Below are 21,610 nucleotides of genomic sequence, written 5' to 3'. Positions count from 1 at the left end.
ATATATATATATATATATATATATATATATATATATATATATATATATATATAATTTACAACATGAATCATAATATAGAACATGTATAGAAGGATAAAACAAATAAAAATAATAACTTGTTTAATTTATTATTTATTAATTATAAAAAATTCAATAAATGAAGATGGCGCGATCATAATTTCTGCCGCCGCGATAGTAGCCACCGCCGCGATATCGAGCGCCGCCGCCGCCACGACGACCGCCGCGATGTTTATAGCCGCCACGACGACCGCCGCGATGATTACCGCCGCCACGTCGACAGCCGTCTTGTCGACCGCCGCGATAATTACCGCCGCCACGTCCACCGCCGCGATAGTAACCGCGGCCACGGTAACCCCCGCCCGTGCCAACTTTTGAAGCTACGTCTTCGCCGCTTTCGCTATACGTCGAAGATGGACCGGTGGGGCCCCAACTTGCTTCATCGGACTAAAATAATAATTATTAATATTTGTTCAATATATCAATCAATGGATTTATATATTATTATATAAATGTAATATTACCTTATCATGATAGTATATTCGGATATCCTTCTCCTTAAACATTTCATGGAAGTATAGCCCCACATCGTCACTATTCTCATACTCTACCGGCATAAGAGATATAGTTTTGTTGTCCGGGAGCGAATTTGATTTAATTTTCTGGAAGATTATTCCGACTGCAGTCATGTCAAACTCTGTTATAAAAGTATGGTAATAATGGATTTTGTGTAGAATTGTAAATAAGATAACAAATTACGCTTCTATAAAAAATTTCAAATTAAAAGTGTAAAGTTTTTACGCGATTTTGAAATAATATATCACCTTTATATATATATATATATATATATATATATATATATATATATATATATATATAATAAAATTGTTTCTTGGGCATCCATCCAGTAATTAAAAAACAGTTTTAATGAAAAATGTTTTTATTTATAGAGAACATACGTTTCGGGTCTTGATTTGACCCATCTTCAGTGCATACAAATAAACTTTGAAAAACAACACAAAAACACAAAATTGCACGAAAAAATAAATATTGACGAAAGAAGTATTGACTCGTTAATACAACTTCCAAACTAACAACATGTTCGTTTGGAAAAAGCTTTTTTATAATAAAATATATCATTCATTTTAATTTTGCAATATTTTTTTAAAAATTTTTCATAACTCGTGTGGGAGTCGTAATGATTATGATAATATATTTAATTAGAAACTCCCAACATAATAAAAAAATATAAATTTATTAACTATAAAAATATTTCGATATCAAAAATATACATGACATGTCCGATTGTTTTTTCCAAATCAAAACCAGCCTGCTTGATATCGCCACACACTCCCTGCCCAGTGTTGATCTCACAGTTAAAAAAAAAAAAATACAGGGAAACACGTTATAAAAATGTGGTGGGAAAGCAGATTAAGCAGACCAGTGTTGTAATACTGGTTAATTACAAATTTCCATGTTTCGTCAGCAGATCCACCGTATGTGGTGATTCGACCTGCCATCAACTCCATATTCTGCATAAGGTTCTGATTAATGAAAAACATGTGGAAAATTTCCTGTACCTCGATGTCGGTGAACTTCTAAGATTCAGCCTCCATCTAATTGGTATTAGTTATATCAGAATTACTTAATGTTTAGAATGCATAATTTATGGGTACAGTTTCCATTTCTGCAAGCGTTGCATTCGTATCTAATGAGTTCCGATCAGAGAAAGAAGTTGGCTCTTTATCTAAATCAGGATCATTGGTTTCTTTGACATAAGAGTCCAGAATTGTGGAATCCAATAAATTATGTCAAATTTTGTTTTGATTCGTCGTTGTCACCGATAATGGGAGGTAGCATTATAAGACGATTTGTTGAGTTAACAGAGAAAGAGAGGTTGAATTGCATTCCAATGAAAAGTTCAGGCTCCAAATTATTTTTTCTGTCAGCAATAAACACTGAGGTCTGGGTATACCAAATGAGTAACCTCGGAAGTCTGATCCAGATAGTAAGTGCGTTAACTATGATGGATTGGACTGGACATACCTTATAGGTCGTCACTGAAGACCAGTGATTATGGTGCTGCGTCAAAATCATTTTTTCTCAAATCTTCGAAAAATAAAACTCCTTTATCTTCATCTCCATCGTCGTGAGTCACCAATGTGGGAGTCGTAATGATTATGATAATATATTTAATTAGAAACTCCCAACATAATAAAAAAATATAAATTTATTAACTATAAAAATATTTCGATATCAAAAATATACATGACATGTCCGATTGTTTTTTCCAAATCAAAACCAGCCTGCTTGATATCGCCACACTCGATGTTTCATCAATTTTTTATTTCACTTTTATTTATTTTTTCGTGCAATTTTGTGTTTTTGTGTTGTTTTTCAAAGTTTATTTGTATGCACTGAAGATGGGTCAAATCAAGACCCGAAACGTATGTTCTCTATAAATAAAAACATTTTTCATTAAAACTGTTTTTTAATTACTGGATGGATGCCCAAGAAACAATTTTATTATATTATTTCACCATCTGAAGAAAAACCTCTCGCTTTATATATATATATATATATATATATATATATATATATATATCTTATATATAAAAATGGATCGCAAAATGTGTTGGTAAGCGCATAACTCAACAACACTTGGACCAATTTGGCCAATTCTTTTTTTAAAATGTTCGTTGAAGTCCAAGGGTGGTTCTTACGGCGAGAAAAACTTGAATAATTGCCGAGAAAACCCTAAAAACAGCTTTTTTCTTTTTCTCATACAAAAGTTTTCGAACTTAAACGTAAAATCAATTTGAGCTTTATTGCTATTATATAAAGTTCACATTAAATTACAAACACTCACTGTATACACCTTCTAAACAATTATTCGGATTTTGATAAATCTTTCTGAAGTTTGTTAAAAAAAATTTCTAGAATGTATGTGGTTATATAGTACTGGGATGTATGTGCAATATTGTAGAAATATATGAAAATAATTGCAAAAAACGACATGTCATTGTTTGCATTGAAAACTATCATCTGCCAAAAATTTCAATTTACTTATGAACCTAGACAATATTATAATATGTATAATAAATGTATGATTATGAATAACAAAAATGAAATGTCTACATTATTATTGCTGAAAAGCAGCTGAGTTGTGCCAGAAATTAAAATAATATATAATACAGGAAATGTATGAAATTATACACATATGAACAAATATGACAAATTAATTCACTTAAAATATGAAATTAAGTATTAATCAGGGCCGGTCCTACTATTAATGCGATTCCTGCGAAAAATACGAGCGCACGTCTAAGGGGGCGCCAACACAAGATTCGGATATTAAATTTTCAATATAGTTTTTTTTTCAATATATAATTTCTTTGCATCTTATACTTATCTTTCCACAATATTTTTAAAATTCAGTAGAGATGAATGCATACAATTCGGCCCTCACGATATCGATTAGAAGAAGTTTGAGATACAGTTTTAGATATCTTAAATAATAAAAAATTAAATTAATTTAATCCAACATGAAGTATCAGTGTTATGTTATGGTTATGGTTATGTTATTCTGTTTAAAAGACTTCAATTTCCGATATAGTGTGGAAATTCAGACTCATTATTTTATTTAAAGCAGTACTACATTTAACGGCGCTCATATTATAAATATATATGCATTTTGGCGTAAAGAGTAATTTAAAAAACAATAATTATTATTTTTAGGTAAACGGTAAATATTAGTATATTATATTAAAAAATTGTAGACATTAGTACAGAACAACGTCTGTCGGGTCATCTAGTATATATATATATATATGTATGTATGTATGTATATATGTATGTATAAGTATGTATATGCTATAATATAGAAGAAATATATACCATAATCTGTGGCGGACACGGCACACAGCCCAACTGCATGCTGTAGAAAAGATTTGGTCCAAAAGACCTCTCCTATTCGGGTCGGTCTCTTGGATGCATCATCCAAACTATAAATATAATATTTTTTTAATTACGCACATGTCCTAAAGAATAAAAAAGTGGATTTAAATAAATTACTTACACAATTCTCTTCTCCCAATTTGATTTTTTATCCAAATCTGTAAAAACTATTAGTATTTCATTGCGCGGGATTTCACCCACGCTTCTAAATCTTTGAATAGCATTTGCCATTTTTTTTTATTCCTTTGTATCTGTAATTGAATTTGCACACTACAGGCGGGCCCGGTAATAGCCGATATAATAAATTGAAATCTATTCAATATATATATATATATATATATATATATATATATATATATATATATATCTTGATAGTTTTTTCGACGTTGAAACATATTTCAAAGTAACTAGCAGCCCATTCGTCGAAATAAAAAAGGTATAAACTATAAAAACTTTTATTTATACGTTTCGACACAAGATGCGTGTCATCATTCAGCAACTACAACAATTTGAAAATTTTATTAACTAATGTAAAGAACAAATTAGATTAATTCTAGCATAGAGAAACATTATACACACCACAGGAAAAAACACTCAACAAAAATCCAAACCAATTCAAAACGATGTTTTCAGATCATATGCTCAATCTCAATCACACTTTTAACACTTCACATCCGGTTATCCTTTATATCGAAAAAAATAGTGACCTTAGAAAATTTGCTGAATCCTTTTTTATTTCTTTAAATTCCTCCTCTTGTGTTAATAAACGCAATTCATCCCACCTTTTACATGATAGTTACCAGATTGTTATTGATTTTTTTAAAAAAACAAAAAATTAATTTGCTTATCTCTTCATATTATTTTTTACAATATTGTTTTTTCTTTCTCTAACTTTAACATGGTTTGCTGTTCCTTTTGATCAATTCCAGTTAAAGCACTGTGTTCGAGGCGTTTTCGTGTCTCGAGAATCTGTCCTTGATGCGTCCCCTCCCATTCCTATTAATACTTCTATTGAAATAATTCAGTCGAGTCTGGATGCTCGGTATGGGCGTGTTTCTCGCTTCACAATATGCATTTCATAACTTTTAGTCAAATTAGTTTTCAAATCTTTTAGTTATTCATAATTTTTTCTAAAAAAATGTTTTTCTATAATATGTTATTAAGTTTAATTTTTTAAAATAAATTTTTGTTGAGTGTTTTTTCCTGTGGTGTGTATAATGTTTCTCTATGCTATAATTAATCTAATTTGTTCTTTACATTAGTTAATAAAATTTTCAAATTGTTGTAGTTGCTGAATGATGACACGCATCTTGTGTCGAAACGTATAAATAAAAGTTTTTATACTTTATACCTTTTTTATTTCGACGAATGGGCTGCTAGTTACTTTGAAATATATATATATATAAATACCTTGTATGATATCCATTATATATTTTGCTTCCACTCAAGTAACCGAACTTCTCAACTCAACAAATGTCAACAACAACTCATCCTACCAAATTGCATTTGGCCCTTTTATAACTTTTTTCATCTAGTTGAAGGCGCTTTCCAAGATTTTGAATATGGTCAATAGAGTTTCTTTATATGTGTGAGTGCAAGTGGTGCTTTCTCGCTCAGATGTAATAGTAGGAGCACCAGTGAACTATTTGACTAACTTGTTTTCACAAAGCTGGTAATTTTTTTAATGATATTTAGTAATAGCAATTAATATATAACTGCAACTAATATTGTGTTCGTATTTCCTATATTTAATATGTCTATGCATAGAACTATATAAAAGACAAAGTTAAAAATATAAGTAGATATATTATAACAAATGATTAATAATTTCGGAAAGCATATTTTACAAAAAAACTATTTTTATTTATTCCACACCGATTCTACAAAATAAGAAACCATATTTTCCCCTCCGATCGAGCAATACAAATCCAAAAAATATTTAAAAAAAATAAATTTGAAAATGATTTCCAAAATATTAAATTCTGCTTCAATAAAACGTATAAAACAATATGCGACTTATCAAACAGATGCGACAATTGAAAGAGTCTTTATATATTACGAGCAAATATTTATATTATTTCATTACACTTATTCTGTCGATTGTTTAATTTTTAATAATTGTTTTAATAAAAATTTTAAATTGATATTTGTTTCCCGAATTTTTATGAAATTTGCTTGATTTATTCTCGATTGATTCATATGAAGAAAAATTTCAATTCATTAAATTGATATATGGTCTCTGAAACAAATATTTATTATCTAAATTAGATAAGATCATACAAATCAATTAGCTCACGTGAAAATTTTAAAATTCTATACTGTTTAAGTATAATAATAACGTTTTAAAATATATAGCTTTTTACTTCTGAGAAATCAATATTTAAAAATTCTCGAAAACCCGAGTGGAAATTTGTTACGGCAAGCCCTAACTCAGGTCCGGCCCCTATAGGCCCCTATAGGGCTGTACTCCGGCGTCCGTATTACGGAATTTAGTGCATGGCCCTCATAGGGGCCATATATGGGCGGCCCTAATATGGTAATTTGAATAGGGTCCATAAAAGGCATGCCTGAATTCAGCCCTAACACGGATTGCCCTATAATAATTGAAACTGGCCATATTCGGATGCCCTATTGTACCCCTAATGCGTATTGCCCATGATATGATGATACGGTCCGTATTGGAAATTCATTACTAGAGCCCTAATACGGCTTACCCACAGATTATTTAGACAAGCCCTATCTGCATTCTTTATTTGAATCCTACTAGGATTCAATATCAATAGAATCAAAATAGTTTGATTTATTAATATTTTGTAAAAAAAAAAGGATTATAATGTGTATTATTGATCAATGATTGTCGTTATAGTCTAAAATAAATATAGAAATAAATTACATAATTAATAATAAAGAAATAATAAATAATAAACAATAAATGAATTATAAAAAATAACTATTAATAAATAATAACAATATGTAATCGGTAACAATATATTTCTTCGTTCTTTCCATAATCTGCATGATACCGTATTCATTATTATCAATATATTATAAATATAATATACGAATTTACGAAAGCTTTCTACAACTTTGAACAAAAAATCCAATGGTAATACAAAACCAAAAAGTGTTTTTTTTTAATAAAATTAATAAAATCATGAAAGATAGGAAATTACATAAAATTTATTAACAACAAAAATAATTATTGAATCGATTATATAACAAGATATTAAAATTATAGCGAATACAATAAAATAATTTTTTAATAAAAATAATACTTTTTGTGATTAGAAGGTATTAGGTATATTACTATTTTTCGATTTTGTCATGTGAGACATATATATATATATATATATATATATATATATATATATATATATAATATATATATATATATATATATATATATATATATATATATATATTAACTACTAAATCATATATATATATATATATATATATATACGAGTATATATATATATAAATTTTTATGGGTCGTCGAATAAAAAAATTAATGTACTATAAGTTATGATCAATTTATTAATAATAGTAGTAGTTTCCTCACTGAAATTATATATACATATATATATATTTTGTAGAGTTTCGAACAAGAATCCAAAAATAATACAAAATAAAAAACAAGAAAAGTTTTTAAAAAAACAATTTCTTTATTTAATTATTTGTTTATTGTCGACGTTTCGGAACTAGGTACGTTCCATCTTCAGGACATCTGTCAAGAAACATGATCTTGATGAGATTTTAGCAAACAATATGTTTAGGAAAAGAAAATAGATTTTTCTTAAATAATGAATTAAATTGTAAAAAATATAATAATGTACAGAAATATGATATGATAATATGTTCAAAATAAAAATGATAAAAATAAATGAGTGGATTATCAGAACAGGATATTAAAACATAATAGAAAATTTTTTTGAAAGTTATGGAAAATTTTTTAAGAAAAGGTTAATGACAAAGTTGAATTAATTACCTGTATGTTTGAATATTTGTTAGCACTTTTTCACTAAACAAGCTTTTTTAACAAAAATGATTTTGTGAGTTAATTTTCCGCCGAATAATTAGATTTTGTAAATCAAAATTACTAAAAAATTTGTCTTTTTTTTTAAAATTATTATTTGAAAACACAAATAATATTGTTCTCTAGGATGTTGTTCGATTGGCTTTCAAAAATTAACTAAATGAAACTGGTGTGCCCTTTGTAACACGTGTAAACACTTGAACGAGAGATGTGAGATTGTATGTGTGTGTTTTTATATGTCAGGGTGTGAATACTTAAATTGTTGATCTTAAAAGGAAGTCGATATTAATTGTTTGTCAAAAAGTGTAAAAAATTTAAATATGAATCATGTAATAGGTTGTGATCTGATCTAATGTTGACACTGTTAGAAACATTTATGAGGATGAGACAACTCTCCGCGAATAACCTTCTAAAGATGCAACTTTCGTGATATAAAATCTTTGGAGTGAAATTAAATGAATGGGCGTTTTCTATAGAGTGTTGTACTAGGGTACTTTTGAAATTTTTTTGTTTATGGTGGACCACACTTAGTTCATGTTGTCTCATTCTCTTGTGTACATATTGGGAGGTTTGTCCAATATATTGAAAAGCACAGTCATTACAAGAAACAGAATATACTACATTAGTATTGAGATTGGATGGGGTGGGGGATTTAATGTTCGTAAAGAATTGGTTGAAGGAGTGTAAGGATGAGCCTGATACTAAAATGTTTTCTTCTAACAAAATTTTGGCAAAATAATAATATAAATCTTCAACGTATGGTATGCTGCAGTAAATAAGATTGGTGTTTTTGATGTTAGTACTGGTATTGGGAGAATTAATTTGTGTTTTTAAGAAAGTTCGTCTTTTTTGAATAACTGAATGAATGAGATTTTTTGGGTAACCATTTTCAATTAGAGTTATTTTTACTAGGGATAAATTTTGTGGATGGAAAGTTTGGTGAGACAACAAAATAGCATGGTCTGTAAGGGAAATAATAGTGTTTATCTTATAGTTTCTGGGACAGTATGAGGAATAGTGTAAGTATCTACCCGACCATGTCGTTTTTCTATACCAATTTGTTCGAATAAAGTTATTAGTGTTGTAAACGGATACATCCAAGAAATTAAGTCTGTTGTTATTTTGTAGTTCATGTGTGAAAATTATATTATTGTTAAAATTATTGAAGAGATCTAGTACTGTGTTTATATGATTTTTGTTAATGATAAAAAAAGTGTCATCTACATATCTAATATAAAAGTTAATTTGAAATTTTAAAGTTGAGAAAACGGAAATTTCTAGTGTTTGTAAAACTAAGTCGATGATTCCGGGAGATAAGGGACATCCCATAGCTGCGCCTTTAATTTGAGAATATATATATATATATATATATATATATATATATATATGATTTAGTAGTTAATTTTGATGTTGAAATATATGAATGAGTTCTTGAGGGCGATACATCAAACAAAGAAAAGCCAAAGATTTATAAAATAATCTTTATTTCCAAACGTTTCGACATTCAATTTAATGTCATCATCAGTGGATATTACGTTGGTTAGTTACATATAGAGAAGTGTACACAGCACTAGAGATTTGGCACTAACATTTATACAACTAACTTGTCAGCACTATGCATTTTTTTATATAATTTTTTTGTATGATGTAAACAGAAAAATGATAGTTTTATTGAACAAAAATGTAAGTAGAATTATGTAATTTCTGCCACGACTTCTGTACTTTGCTAGTACCGAGGCATGTATAGTGCTGACAAGTTAGTTGTATAAATGTTAGTGCCAAATCTCTAGTGCTGTGTACACTTCTCTATATGTAACTAACCAACGTAATATCCACTGATGATGACATTAAATTGAATGTCGAAATGTTTGGAAATAAAGATTATTTTATAAATCTTTGGCTTTTCTTTGTTTGATGTATCGCCCTCAAGAACTCACTCATATATATATATATATATATATATATATATATATATATATATATATATATATAATAATCATATCGAATGTAATAAGTAGAAATAATAAGATCAATTCTGCGTACGTGAACTGTTTGCATAAGATATAGGACCTTCTTAGAAAATTCGTCCAGCACACATATATCGTATTTATTCATTTTAGAGTCTAGACTATACATGAATATTAACTCATATCGAGTATCGAAAGTGTAACAATCAGAAACAGGATCGATGACCTTTTTCTTATGCGTACTTGGTCTATCTAAAGCATAGGACCTTGACATAGGACAAGTAGAAAAACTGAAATAAATTTACATAATTTTACTTCAATAATAAATATCAAAAGTTTTACATTTCATTTTAACATATTCTAAATACTGCTAAACATTAACATCGAATGAAATAGAGTGGGCAAGAGTAAGAAAGATCGGCGCTATGTCACACGTTAACTTTATAGATGCCGGCGTACAGCAGATTGTGAACAATATACATTTATGATTGCTCATATAATACGAATAGGCAACAAACATTTTGTCAAATATTATTTCGAACAATTTTTTTATGTGGACAGAAATACTGATATTAGTTCAAATAGATCTAATATTGAAGTTCTACGTAAAAAAATTAATAGTACATTAATTTTTTTATTCGACGACCCATAAAAATTTATATATATATATATATATATATATATATATATTTATATATATATATATATATATATATATATAAGTATATATATACCAATACATGTATGTAAGAACTTCATCTTCTATCAAAGAGGACCATTGTTAGTTTTTTAGTTCATTACTGAATGCCAAGCTAAGCGGTCGTTATGTGTTTAATAGGAAGTGCGAAAATTACGAAATATTATTACGATATATTTTTATTTGTTTTAAAAGAACGTCGTGTAATTATCGTTTAATAATCAGTGGAAAAGTAGTGTATTGTGTTGTTTTATTTCCCAATGATACAAGTGAAAATAGAGTATCGATGTAGTGCCGGTGGATTGGTTGATATATAATGAAAGATAAGATAAATTCGAATGCCCATTTTTAAATAATTATGAGCTATCGGGAGAAAATTTACTTCTTCTTCAAGATTTGGTGAAGCATCGGGCGGCACCAGCATCGGATAATTGGAGTCTTCATGAGGTGGATGTACGAGATTACGCGAGTAAGTGTTATTGATCAACTACGTATTGTGTATTTTGTTATATACACACAAACACACACACACACACACACACATATATATATATATATATATATATATATATATATATATATATATATAAACATATCTTTGATTTGAGTTGTAATTTCAGATACATATTAAATTGCCTTGGAAAAGTTAAAAATATTGCAACAAAAGGAATATGCGTTTTCTACGGACAATGAAGAAACCATAAACAGAAGGCAAGATGTTCTGAAAAAACAATACCGCTTGAATAAAGGGCGTTTTGTAAATCAGAATAACGTCGATCAGCAGTTGTCGGAATGTAACATAAATTTAGGCAATAAGTCGCGCAATGCTTCAAGTAAGTGTATTCTTGTTAACAATTTATCGTGTATTTTTCTTTTTATGATTATCGAATAATTTAATTTTAATTTTTAGTTTTTATTTTTTTAGTGTTTAATGTCTTAAAGACAGTGAACTTGTGAAGTGTTTATATGGTAGGTATTATTAACACAGTACACATAGATGATTTTATTATTTATGGCTATACATTTTGTTACAGGTATAATGACAACTGAATCAATTAAAAATCCGCAGTTGAGCCCTATTAAAGAGCAACAAGCATTTAACTAAGCCCTCGGGAAGGTTATAAATTATTCCCGTGATTGGGAGAATGGGAGAGATCATAGGCGGACCAATAAAACCTAATTAACATTTGTTGTTTATTGTTATTATATATTAAAATATTGTTATCAAAAGAATTAATAAAAAAAATTTAGCATATGCATTTTTTTATGGGCCATGCCAATTATTATTTTCAGGGCCACATCAAATATATTTTTCAGGGCCATATCAAATATATTTTTCAGGACCATATCACATATTATTTTCAGGGCCGCATCAAATATATTTTTCAGGGCCATATCAAATATATTTTTCAGGGCCATATCACATATTATTTTCAGGGCCATATGCTTATTTTAAGTTAAGGGCCAAGTTCGATATTTTTATAGGGGCCATTTCATATTTTCGATTAGGGCCCGGAACAGTTTGCCCAACACAGACCTTATCCGGCAAGGCGTTACATATCGCATAGGGGCCAAGTACGGTTGCCGCACTGGGACCCTACTTAATTTAGGGCAGCCCTGATCCGCGCCATACTTCAATTTCCAGTCGGGAAGTCGTTAGTAATCCATTTGTATATCCATCTCGCAATTCGATGAAGGTGAGTGACGCGATGACAAATTATTAACAATGTTTTGAAAGCGGAAACAAAATTATAGCAACTAAAGTTTATATTCGAACAACATTGACTTCTTATACGACCAAAAAAGTGCGGTCTTTGCGTAGGCTTCCGCGGCTGCCGTGATTTTCCCCATGGGGTTTATTAGTGCCCCTCGTATTATTTCGATCAGTGGTGCTCCAAGTTGCTTATATGATCCTTTCCTTGAAAAATTCTACGAAGCAGACTTCTCTACGTCGTGTCTGTATTCATATTCGACCGCAATGAGCGATAGAATGGGCGTTTAAATTTTGAAAACTAAGGCCGACAGCATTCATATCGTAACCATAGTGTGCATCGGATATGGCACACAGCCCAACCACATGGTTGAGGAAGGATTTCGCCCAAAGGACATCTCCGATCTTCGCCGGCCGCGTAAATGCCTCCGATACAATTTTCTTTTTCCAAGAGGATTTTATCTCCCTATCCGTTAAAATCATTAGGACTTCATTGCGCGGGATTAATACTCTCTTATAAATTTTTATCTTTATAAACTGTATTGAATTTAACACTTTCTTAGCTTTATGCCAAAATTGTATATGCTGTGATTGGTTAGAAACAGCACAACGAAATTATTTACCTCGTACTGGCAATTTAGTCAATCCATTCACGCTCTCAAATAAACAGTCCATAAAAATCAAGAATTCTCCAGTTCCAAATGTTGCAGAATTTCCATTCGCTTCCAAGTAACCGGAGTTCTGTAAACCATCCTCATTGCGTTGGGAAAAAACTTGAGCTGCCAGGCTTGAAATTCATCCATCATTCATCCAATTTCATCCATCCGCTTCATCTTATTTTCAGTTAATGAAGAACATCACCGGAACAATCTGCAATTTGCATCATAGTCATAATAGTTTACAATATCTTACCAGGAAGGCTCATATTCCTTCTCGTCTAAGTTTGTAAACTTCGTTATATTTTGCAAAATTATTCCGCATGCATTTTAATAAATGCGGAGGGCCAAACAACGGAATTATTTCGTGCCCATCAATTTCAAAACTCACTTCGTTCGAGTTTCGATTTTTAGTTTTATAATGGTGTTCGGTGTCTTTCAATAACATTAATACAGTTTCTGGAGTATTGCTTTACAGTTTCTGGAGTATTGGTCGTAAACTGTGGCTATAATTATTAAACCAATACTAAATATTTTTCGAGGGATATCAACAATGAGACTTTTTAAATCTGAACTATTGACTCTACCAACTGAAAAGGAAAAAGCAACAGGCTGCTTCCATCGATCTTTAATTTGCTTCAACATAAAAACTAGTGCATGATCTGCAAGTAAAAGCTTCCTGCCATTTGCGTGTTGTTCAAACTCTATTATATGATCAGAATGATCTTTTTCCTGATCATATTATAAATTTATCTCGTCGAAAACATAAATACACAGTATTTGCTGCAAATATCTCCTTTGCGAGAGATACCGGCTTCTAATGATTGGAAAACCTTATCGTTAATTCCAACATGTAATGGGATATGCGACAGTAAATTTCTAAAAGTTCAAAGACTCGGCAATATAAATATTTGCCTCCAGAAATAGTAGGCCTTTGGCGACATTTTTATAAAATGTCAATGCGAGAATTTTATCTTCAAATGTGAACTTTCTTCCATTCGGTTTTTTTGTATGTTCTCTCAATTGGCATTTTATGACATGCCCTTAAATTTAACGTTGCTTGAATACAAGAGAATTTTTCTGCACATTTGATGCTCTGCTGAAATTTGTTCCGTAAATTTGTATTTTGTTTAATAATTCTTCGCACTGTATCAAAATGTTTGATGTGTAATACATCTTATGGACTCGAGGTGTCAAGGCATTGCAGCGTTTTTGTTTGACACTCTGCAATAGCTTACAGTTTTTAAAAATACAAGTAATTAATATTATTGTAATTTTCAAATGCATATACCTTTGCGAGAAACTGGTGTAAATCTAATTGGTGGTTTTCCAATTTTCTTTCGAATTAAATTTATTAAAATAAAAAAGATCACTCAAAAAATAGCTCACGGTGTATAATTACCTGTGACCGGATTACCTGTGACCGGAATCCCTTTTTTTCTTTACCTCTATCCAACTATACTTAGGACTATCCAACGATAATTTGAATAGAGTGTTCATGATGCTATCCAACTTGTTCTATGCGACATATATATTGAGACGTATGAATTTGTTTATTGGAATTTAAAAGATTTTAATAAATAGTTTAAATATATAAATTTTAAATAATTTACCCATCTCCATATTGGGACTTTCCTCTACTTCTCCATGTTCAATTTCACATATCACTTCTGCAATAAATATTAACATGAATGTTTTGTTGAATGATATGATATAAAGATATTAAATAATGTACCTTTCTCTATATTGGGGCTATCCTCTATTTGTTCGTTTTTCGTTATATGTAGCTACGCATCTCCCCGTGACAATTTTCGTATTTCACAGTATCAGGAAGGGGCTTACACCCCTTAATTATTTTATGAACCTTCAATGGAGAAATAGTTTGTTTTCTGGGCATTGAGAGCCCACGAACAAGGTATATGACCACATTTATTCTCATTATCGTAAATTACGACATCCTATGTAGCCTGCGTGTTTGGCGCGAACAATTTCATTATTTGTCTTATGACAATTTTTTTAATGGAAATCTTATCAAGGTAATACTTGCAATTAAAGTATTACCAGGTTGTAGTACTAGTGGTGCACCATGTAGAGAACTCAAAATCTAAAACATCAATAGAATACTAGAATTGTAGAAGGCAACATCAAGTTATACATCTTGAATTTAAAGAATATTCAAATATTCTTATTTCCATTTGGTACAGTGTTGCATGCCAATCCACTACATAAAAAGCATAGATCGTGTTTTAGTAAATCTAGAAAATTGTTAGAATGTGACATTTTTTTAATTATTTTTTAAATGGTCCGAATGATATTGAGCTGTTTAGTTACGTGTGCTACTATGTTACATATAATTTTATTTGCTCATGAGTTTCTTATTAAGCGAAAATAAATCTAAAAAAAACAAACGCGTTAGTAAATCAGTATGTAATGTATTGTAAATTTGTCGGTAGTTTTCTTGATTGTGATTTTTTTCGAAATCAATCAATGTTGTCATAATAAAACTAAATAATGTGTGATTTAGTCTTTGAATATGTAAAATTAGTTAAAATATATAGCAGTTATGAAGAAAACAAAACAAATTTGGAAATAAAATAAATAATTTAGAAAAGAAAATAAAATTTATAATAAAGAAAATAATAGGAAATGTTAAGATAATAGATTATGGTAATAGGAGTATCATGAATGGAATGAAAAATTATTACGTACATGAAACAAGAGATAATGAATGAATTGAAGTAAAAGCACTGTTATTGAGGTTCAACAATAACTAACGATAATATAATAACGAAATTGCGAATCTATTGGAACCAGAACAATTAAATTTATTTCAATATGACTGACGATATGAATATTTGAAGAGAGCATAGGTTTGCTTCTACATAAAATAACATGAGCATATAACATGTCATGGAAGGAATTAACTTTGATTGAGACAAATGCATAACACGACTATTTAGTGTATAATACACGGTATATCATATACAATTTTGATTTCGATAGTGTCAGTAATTATGATTTATTTATATTACAATTTTCTTGGTCTATTTTTTGAAAAATCACATATGACAATGAAAAAGGAAATTAGATTTATAATGATCATTGTGATGGCAATGATTTGATGGCTTTATTGTGCCAAACTATTTGAAACATCCAAATAGAAGTTAGTTCCAATCCAGCCAAAGACATTCTTGTCTTTATGATTGTGAACTAGTCAAAGTAGTTTTCAACCGAATTGAAGAAACCGCCCTGGATTTACATTATTAACCGAATATCAAATTTGAAGCGGATGCAAAGTATGAATATTTCATACTTCACACTTCAACATTTTATTTAATTTTGGATCTATTTGGCTACTAGATAATTTTTCTTCGAAGATCAATACCAAATGTTAAATAAAATGATATCTATAATTCAGTCGCAGAAGGAATTTTGACACATTTAATAATTTTGAGATATTTAGAAAAGGTGCCATCACAATAAATAGTATTAGCTTGAAGATTCTTCATCGCCATGCATAATTAATCAGAAACATAGTTTTAATTTGTACGGATTTCTTAATCATGGATCAAATGGTACAACTGACCTTAGTTTAGTCGAAGATGGAAGTGACATCACAATAAATAATATTCGCTCAAAGGTTCAAATCAAGAGGATTGTTTTAATTTGTACGCAAATCGTAACCATGTATAAAATGCTATAATCTATTGGCAAACGAAGATATTTCAATACTTATATAAATTATTCAAGGTGGTGAAGATTGATTTGTCCAATTCAATTGTGATTGTAAAATCTTGGGACCTTCGACTGACTTAACTGATCTCTGGTAAAAGTTCTTCCCAATCTTTACCAAATCACTTATGTATATGTATCTACTAAGTTTGTTAAATTGATATAAAAAGGAAATTGAAACATGTTATGCAGCCTGGATATTATACAAAGAAAAAGTAATGTAGAGTAAAATCGATTCGAACTCGAAATCGATATTAAAAATTTGTATTGATATTTACAAATATTAAGAAATTCTTGAAGAGAATAATCAGTTTTTAATGCAATAGGCTATATTTAACCAATTTTAAATATTCAACGATCAACACATGTAACTTATAGGATAAACTTGTAAGATATAATAAAATTTTCTTTGTTTTTCACTAAACTTACAATTGGAAAACTACAAACGCTTGAATACATTTCTACAATACATTCAATGTGATAACTTTAAAATGAATGTAAAATTATATGAATCATTAATAATATGATTATAGTTACTAATAGCACATACTATCGCTATAATAAAAGTAAAACATGTTTCTTATAATTTTACTTTCATGTTTTTATTTTGCCACTATATTAAAGCTATACATAAGATTTATTTTTGAACATACAAGAGACTGCGCATTTTGTAATCGATTTTATTTCTGTACTAGAAACGAAAATACTCCATTTATATTTTTTAGTTCCATATACGTTTCAATGTTTGTAATGCTCAAATTTTCGATCCATATTTTATCTAAGTATGCTTTTTCATGTCGTTGCTTGTACCATGTAAACTCAAGTTGAATATTTTACTTTTTATATATAGGATTTTTAAATTTCTGAAAAAAGAATGTCTTCCACATGTGCACCACATTTTTTTTAATTTCATGCGAATTCTTGGATAAAAAACTTTCTTTCATTTCACTATTGGATAAAACATCGGAGTCTGTCATGCGCTCTAAGTCGCACTATTATATCTTGTATCTAGATACGTCGTGGATTTAAGGATCTAGAAAAATGGAAGGCGACAGAGTTTAGATTTTTCATGCTATATGCAGTCCTAAAAACTTATCTGCCCAGAAAGCTATATAAAAATTTTCTTAACTTTCATGCTACTATGAGAATTGTATGTTCAGAAACTACAATAAAAAATTATGGGATCAAGCATTGGTATTGATCGAAAAATTTTGTTCGCGATTGGTAAAACTATAAGGGGGCGCTGCGGCACTCCAAAGGGCCGGTGATGGGCTTTGTTGCATTTAGGGGGCGATGCTCAGTTGTAGGGGGCGTTTGAACCACAAAAATAAAAAAAATATTATATATAAATAAATGATTAACATTAACCAAGATGATATTTTAGTTAAAATTATCTGAACATTATGCATATTCCAATTCGCAAACAAATTTACCGCATTAGATGTATCGCTCTTATTGACGGGTTTTCTATATCTGGCGGATTTGTTTTTATTTGCTTACCTTTATGGATAAAACTATAATGTTTTTGAGAACATATTTCATATCTATATCTAATAAAAAATAATAAAATATCCGCTATTAAAAAATTCCCCATCGGATAATGTTATAGAAAGAAATTGGAGCAATTTACTCTATAATTATTTTTGCATAAAGCATGGCATTGTTAACATTATTGGATCGGGTAATAAAGATTTTCTCTCGTTACTTTTGTTAGTCTCTCAGTTATTATAAGTTACAGGTATTTATATTCATACATTTATCCCCCCTACACACCCCAAAGAGTCTCGGATTGAATATAAAAAGCCTTGGTCAAATCTTGACTAAGTAGTATAGTGAAATCAATTAAGTCGGCGTGGAGTATTATTATTAGATAAAATAATTTTATATCAAAAGCAGTTTTTTATTCAGTAATAAATAGCGTCACTATATTTAGCAAGTATTATTATTGTTGTAATTACATATGTTTGACAATTAATGATATCATATATATTATATTTTATTCAATACCTCTAAAAAATATTTTATCTACAAATAATAATGGCTGAATCAAAAAAAATATAGACAATATAATATCGAATATTTGAAATATAGCTTTATTGAGTCGCCTGTGAATATTACATTGACAATGTGTCTAATTTGTCAGAAAACTTTTTCAAATGGATCTATAAAACCTTCTAGACTACAAGAACATTTGACTAAAATTCGTGGTGATAAAATAGATAAAAATTTAAGTTATTTTCGTACTCTGAAAGAGAAATTTCCCGACGGCGCTCACCCACAAATTTGGTCTGTCATTGAAAAATTTCTGATTGCATTTCCATCATCATACTTAGTGGTACGTGGATTCAGCGCTGCAACTAATTTATTAACAAATAAAAGAAACCGATTACAAATAGTCGAACGTGGTGATTTAAGATTACTTCTGACGAAGATAGAATCGAAAATTGCTGATTCGGTAGCAGGACACCAGATTCATCCCTGACTTTAAAATTATAATGATTGTATCTTTATTCTGAATATAGTTTTATAATTTCAAACTTTGATGTTTATTTTACAACCTTCTTTTGAAAGAGTAAAAGATTAATTTTGGTAACGTCCATTATTTTAATAAATAAATCAGCAAAACCTTTTCGTCAGCAGTGATGCACCAATTGCAATTGCATTTCATTACAAATATACCCGTAATATATCTGAGAAATTTGATGGTGCATTTTTTTCTGAATGTTTTATGATTTATTAAAATTTATTTAGTTAATTTATCTTTTACAGATACACTAATTTTTATATACCTTATTAATTGCTATTGAAATTAAAAAAAAATAGGGGGGCGTTGAGCAATATTTTTCCTAGAAAGGGGGCGGTAGGTGAAATAAGTTTGGGAATCACTGGAATATATATTAACATAGATTGTATTGTTTAATTCGGTGTAATAAAAATATTAAATTACATACCTTTCTGCGCTGGTTTTTCCTTTTCTGGGATAGAGCTCATAGTGTTATCGTCTGATCTCTCAATACACGATTGATTTTGAGTTCTTTTTACATACTTCTTCACGTTTTTATAATCGCTGGTGCTTTTCACAAACTTAGTTTCCAATTCAGAGTAATTTCTAATAGAAGGAGAATCACTATATCCCATGAATACTATCAAATATAGTGGTACCAAATTTGAAATTTATTTAAAAAAAACTATAACTAATTATTTCAAATATTTAAATTAAAATAAAATAAAAATAAAATTAAATTAAAATAAAATTATTTAAATTAAATAATTGAAAATATTTAAATTAAATAATTGAAATTCATATTTAAGAGAACTTACCTCCATATTCACTTATTTAAAATTTAACTACGTAAACTTACTACAAATACATGCAACTGTTGCGACGATCAAACCTGGAAAGAAATACAAAATGCAATTGCGATCATTGCAACTACAGAAAATTAAATTTTGGCGCGATTATTTATTAGTGTGTACTGATTAACATTTTCTTCAAAACCAAATGCGTAAAAAATGTTCCGCAATATGCATTTATTAGAATATATAGAATGATATATTCATAAATAATAATATCAATAACAACTATGATATAAATAATATTGATAATAACATTAATAGGAGTATTTTCAGTAGATGTAAGTACATCGAACCAAATTCTTGAAACATAAGCATTCGAAAGTAGTAAAGTAACGCATACTAGTGCACTCGAATATATACGAGGTCTGTTCAAAAAGTACCCGGAATTTTCGTTTTTTTCAAAAAAATATTTATTTATTCGTCTACATTAATGTGGTCCCCTTCAAATTCCCCCCCAGATATAATACACTTATGCCAGCGTTTTTTCCAATTTTCGAAGCACCCTTGATATTCACTTTTTGATATGTCCTTGAGCACTCTCAGCGATTCGGCCTTTATTTCTTCAATCGAGGAAAACCGCCGTCCTTTCATGGGTCTCTTCAACTTTGGGAATAGGAAAAAGTCACACGGAGCCATATCTGGTGAATATGGAGGTTGGGGCATGACTACGGTATTGTTTTTGGCCAAAAAATTACGAACAAGCAACGACGAGTGAGCAGGTGCGTTATCGTGGTGCAACAGCCATGAATTGTTTTTCCATAAATCGGAGCGTTTTTTTCGGATTGCTTCACGCAAACGTCGCATCACTTCAAGGTAATACTCCTTATTAACCGTACGACCTTGTGGTAAGAACTCTTGATGCACTATGCCGTTATAATCAAAGAAAACAGTAAGCAAAACCTTGACATTCGATCGAACTTGACGTGCTTTTTTCGGTCTTGGCTCACCTGGGCTCTTCCATTGGGACGATTGGGCTTTGGTTTCGACATCATAACCGTACACCCATGTTTCATCACCAGTTATGACCCTTTCAAGCAAACTTGGATCGTTGTTGACGTCATTTAACAGCTCTTGAGCGATGTTCATGCGATTGCTTTTTTGGTCAAAATTTAGCAGTTTGGAATGAATTTTGCTGCCACATCGTTTCATGCCCAAAACATTTGAAAAATGTTATGACATGAGCCAATTGATATGCCAACTTCATCAGCAACTTCTCTAATTGTGATTCGGCGATCATTCATAACCATTTTTTCCACTTCTTTCACATTTTCATCGTTTGTTGACGTGCTGGGTCGACCGGAGCGTTCGTTATCTTCAACGTCTTCGCGGCCATCTTGGAAACGCTTATACCACTCGTAAACACTTGTTTTTTTCATAGCAGACTCACCATAGGCTTTTTGTAACATTTCACACACTTTGTTACACTTATTTCATTTTTTTACGCAAAATTAATACAATTCTTGACTTTCAATTCTTCCA

At 29.9% G+C, this 21,610-nt stretch overlaps 1 protein-coding gene and 1 long non-coding RNA gene across 2 annotated transcripts; one reads left to right on the top strand and one right to left on the bottom strand.

Moving 5' to 3' along the window:
* Positions 1 to 150: 150 nt before the first annotated feature.
* LOC113378821 (probable H/ACA ribonucleoprotein complex subunit 1-like protein) lies at positions 151 to 707 on the bottom strand. Its single transcript, XM_026619470.1, has 2 exons — positions 543 to 707; positions 151 to 465 (listed from the first exon to the last, which is right to left on the bottom strand). The coding sequence occupies exons 1-2, from the start codon at positions 705 to 707 to the stop codon at positions 151 to 153; spliced, it is 480 nt and encodes a 159-aa protein (XP_026475255.1).
* Positions 708 to 11,086: 10,379 nt separating this feature from the next.
* On the top strand, positions 11,087 to 11,751 carry LOC113379095. Its single transcript, XR_003367327.1, has 4 exons — positions 11,087 to 11,144; positions 11,296 to 11,508; positions 11,601 to 11,644; positions 11,710 to 11,751. It is a non-coding gene; the product is annotated as an uncharacterized LOC113379095 (long non-coding RNA).
* Positions 11,752 to 21,610: the final 9,859 nt, after the last annotated feature.

The sequence above is a fragment of the Ctenocephalides felis genome, unplaced genomic scaffold (genome assembly GCF_003426905.1).
Source record: "Ctenocephalides felis isolate EL2017-DRISC unplaced genomic scaffold, ASM342690v1 CF-g0.4_SCAFFOLD_00159, whole genome shotgun sequence".
Classification (NCBI taxonomy): Eukaryota; Metazoa; Arthropoda; class Insecta; order Siphonaptera; family Pulicidae; genus Ctenocephalides; species Ctenocephalides felis.
This window is presented reverse-complemented; position numbering and strand designations above follow the sequence as displayed.

Coding starts and splice junctions, on each gene's coding strand:
- LOC113378821 (XM_026619470.1), bottom strand. CDS start 707: ATGACTGCAGTCGGAATAATCTTCCAGAAAATTAAATCAAATTCGCTC. Junction 466..542: donor GAATATACTATCATGATAAG/GTAATATTACAT, acceptor TTATTATTTTAG/TCCGATGAAGCAAGTTGGGG.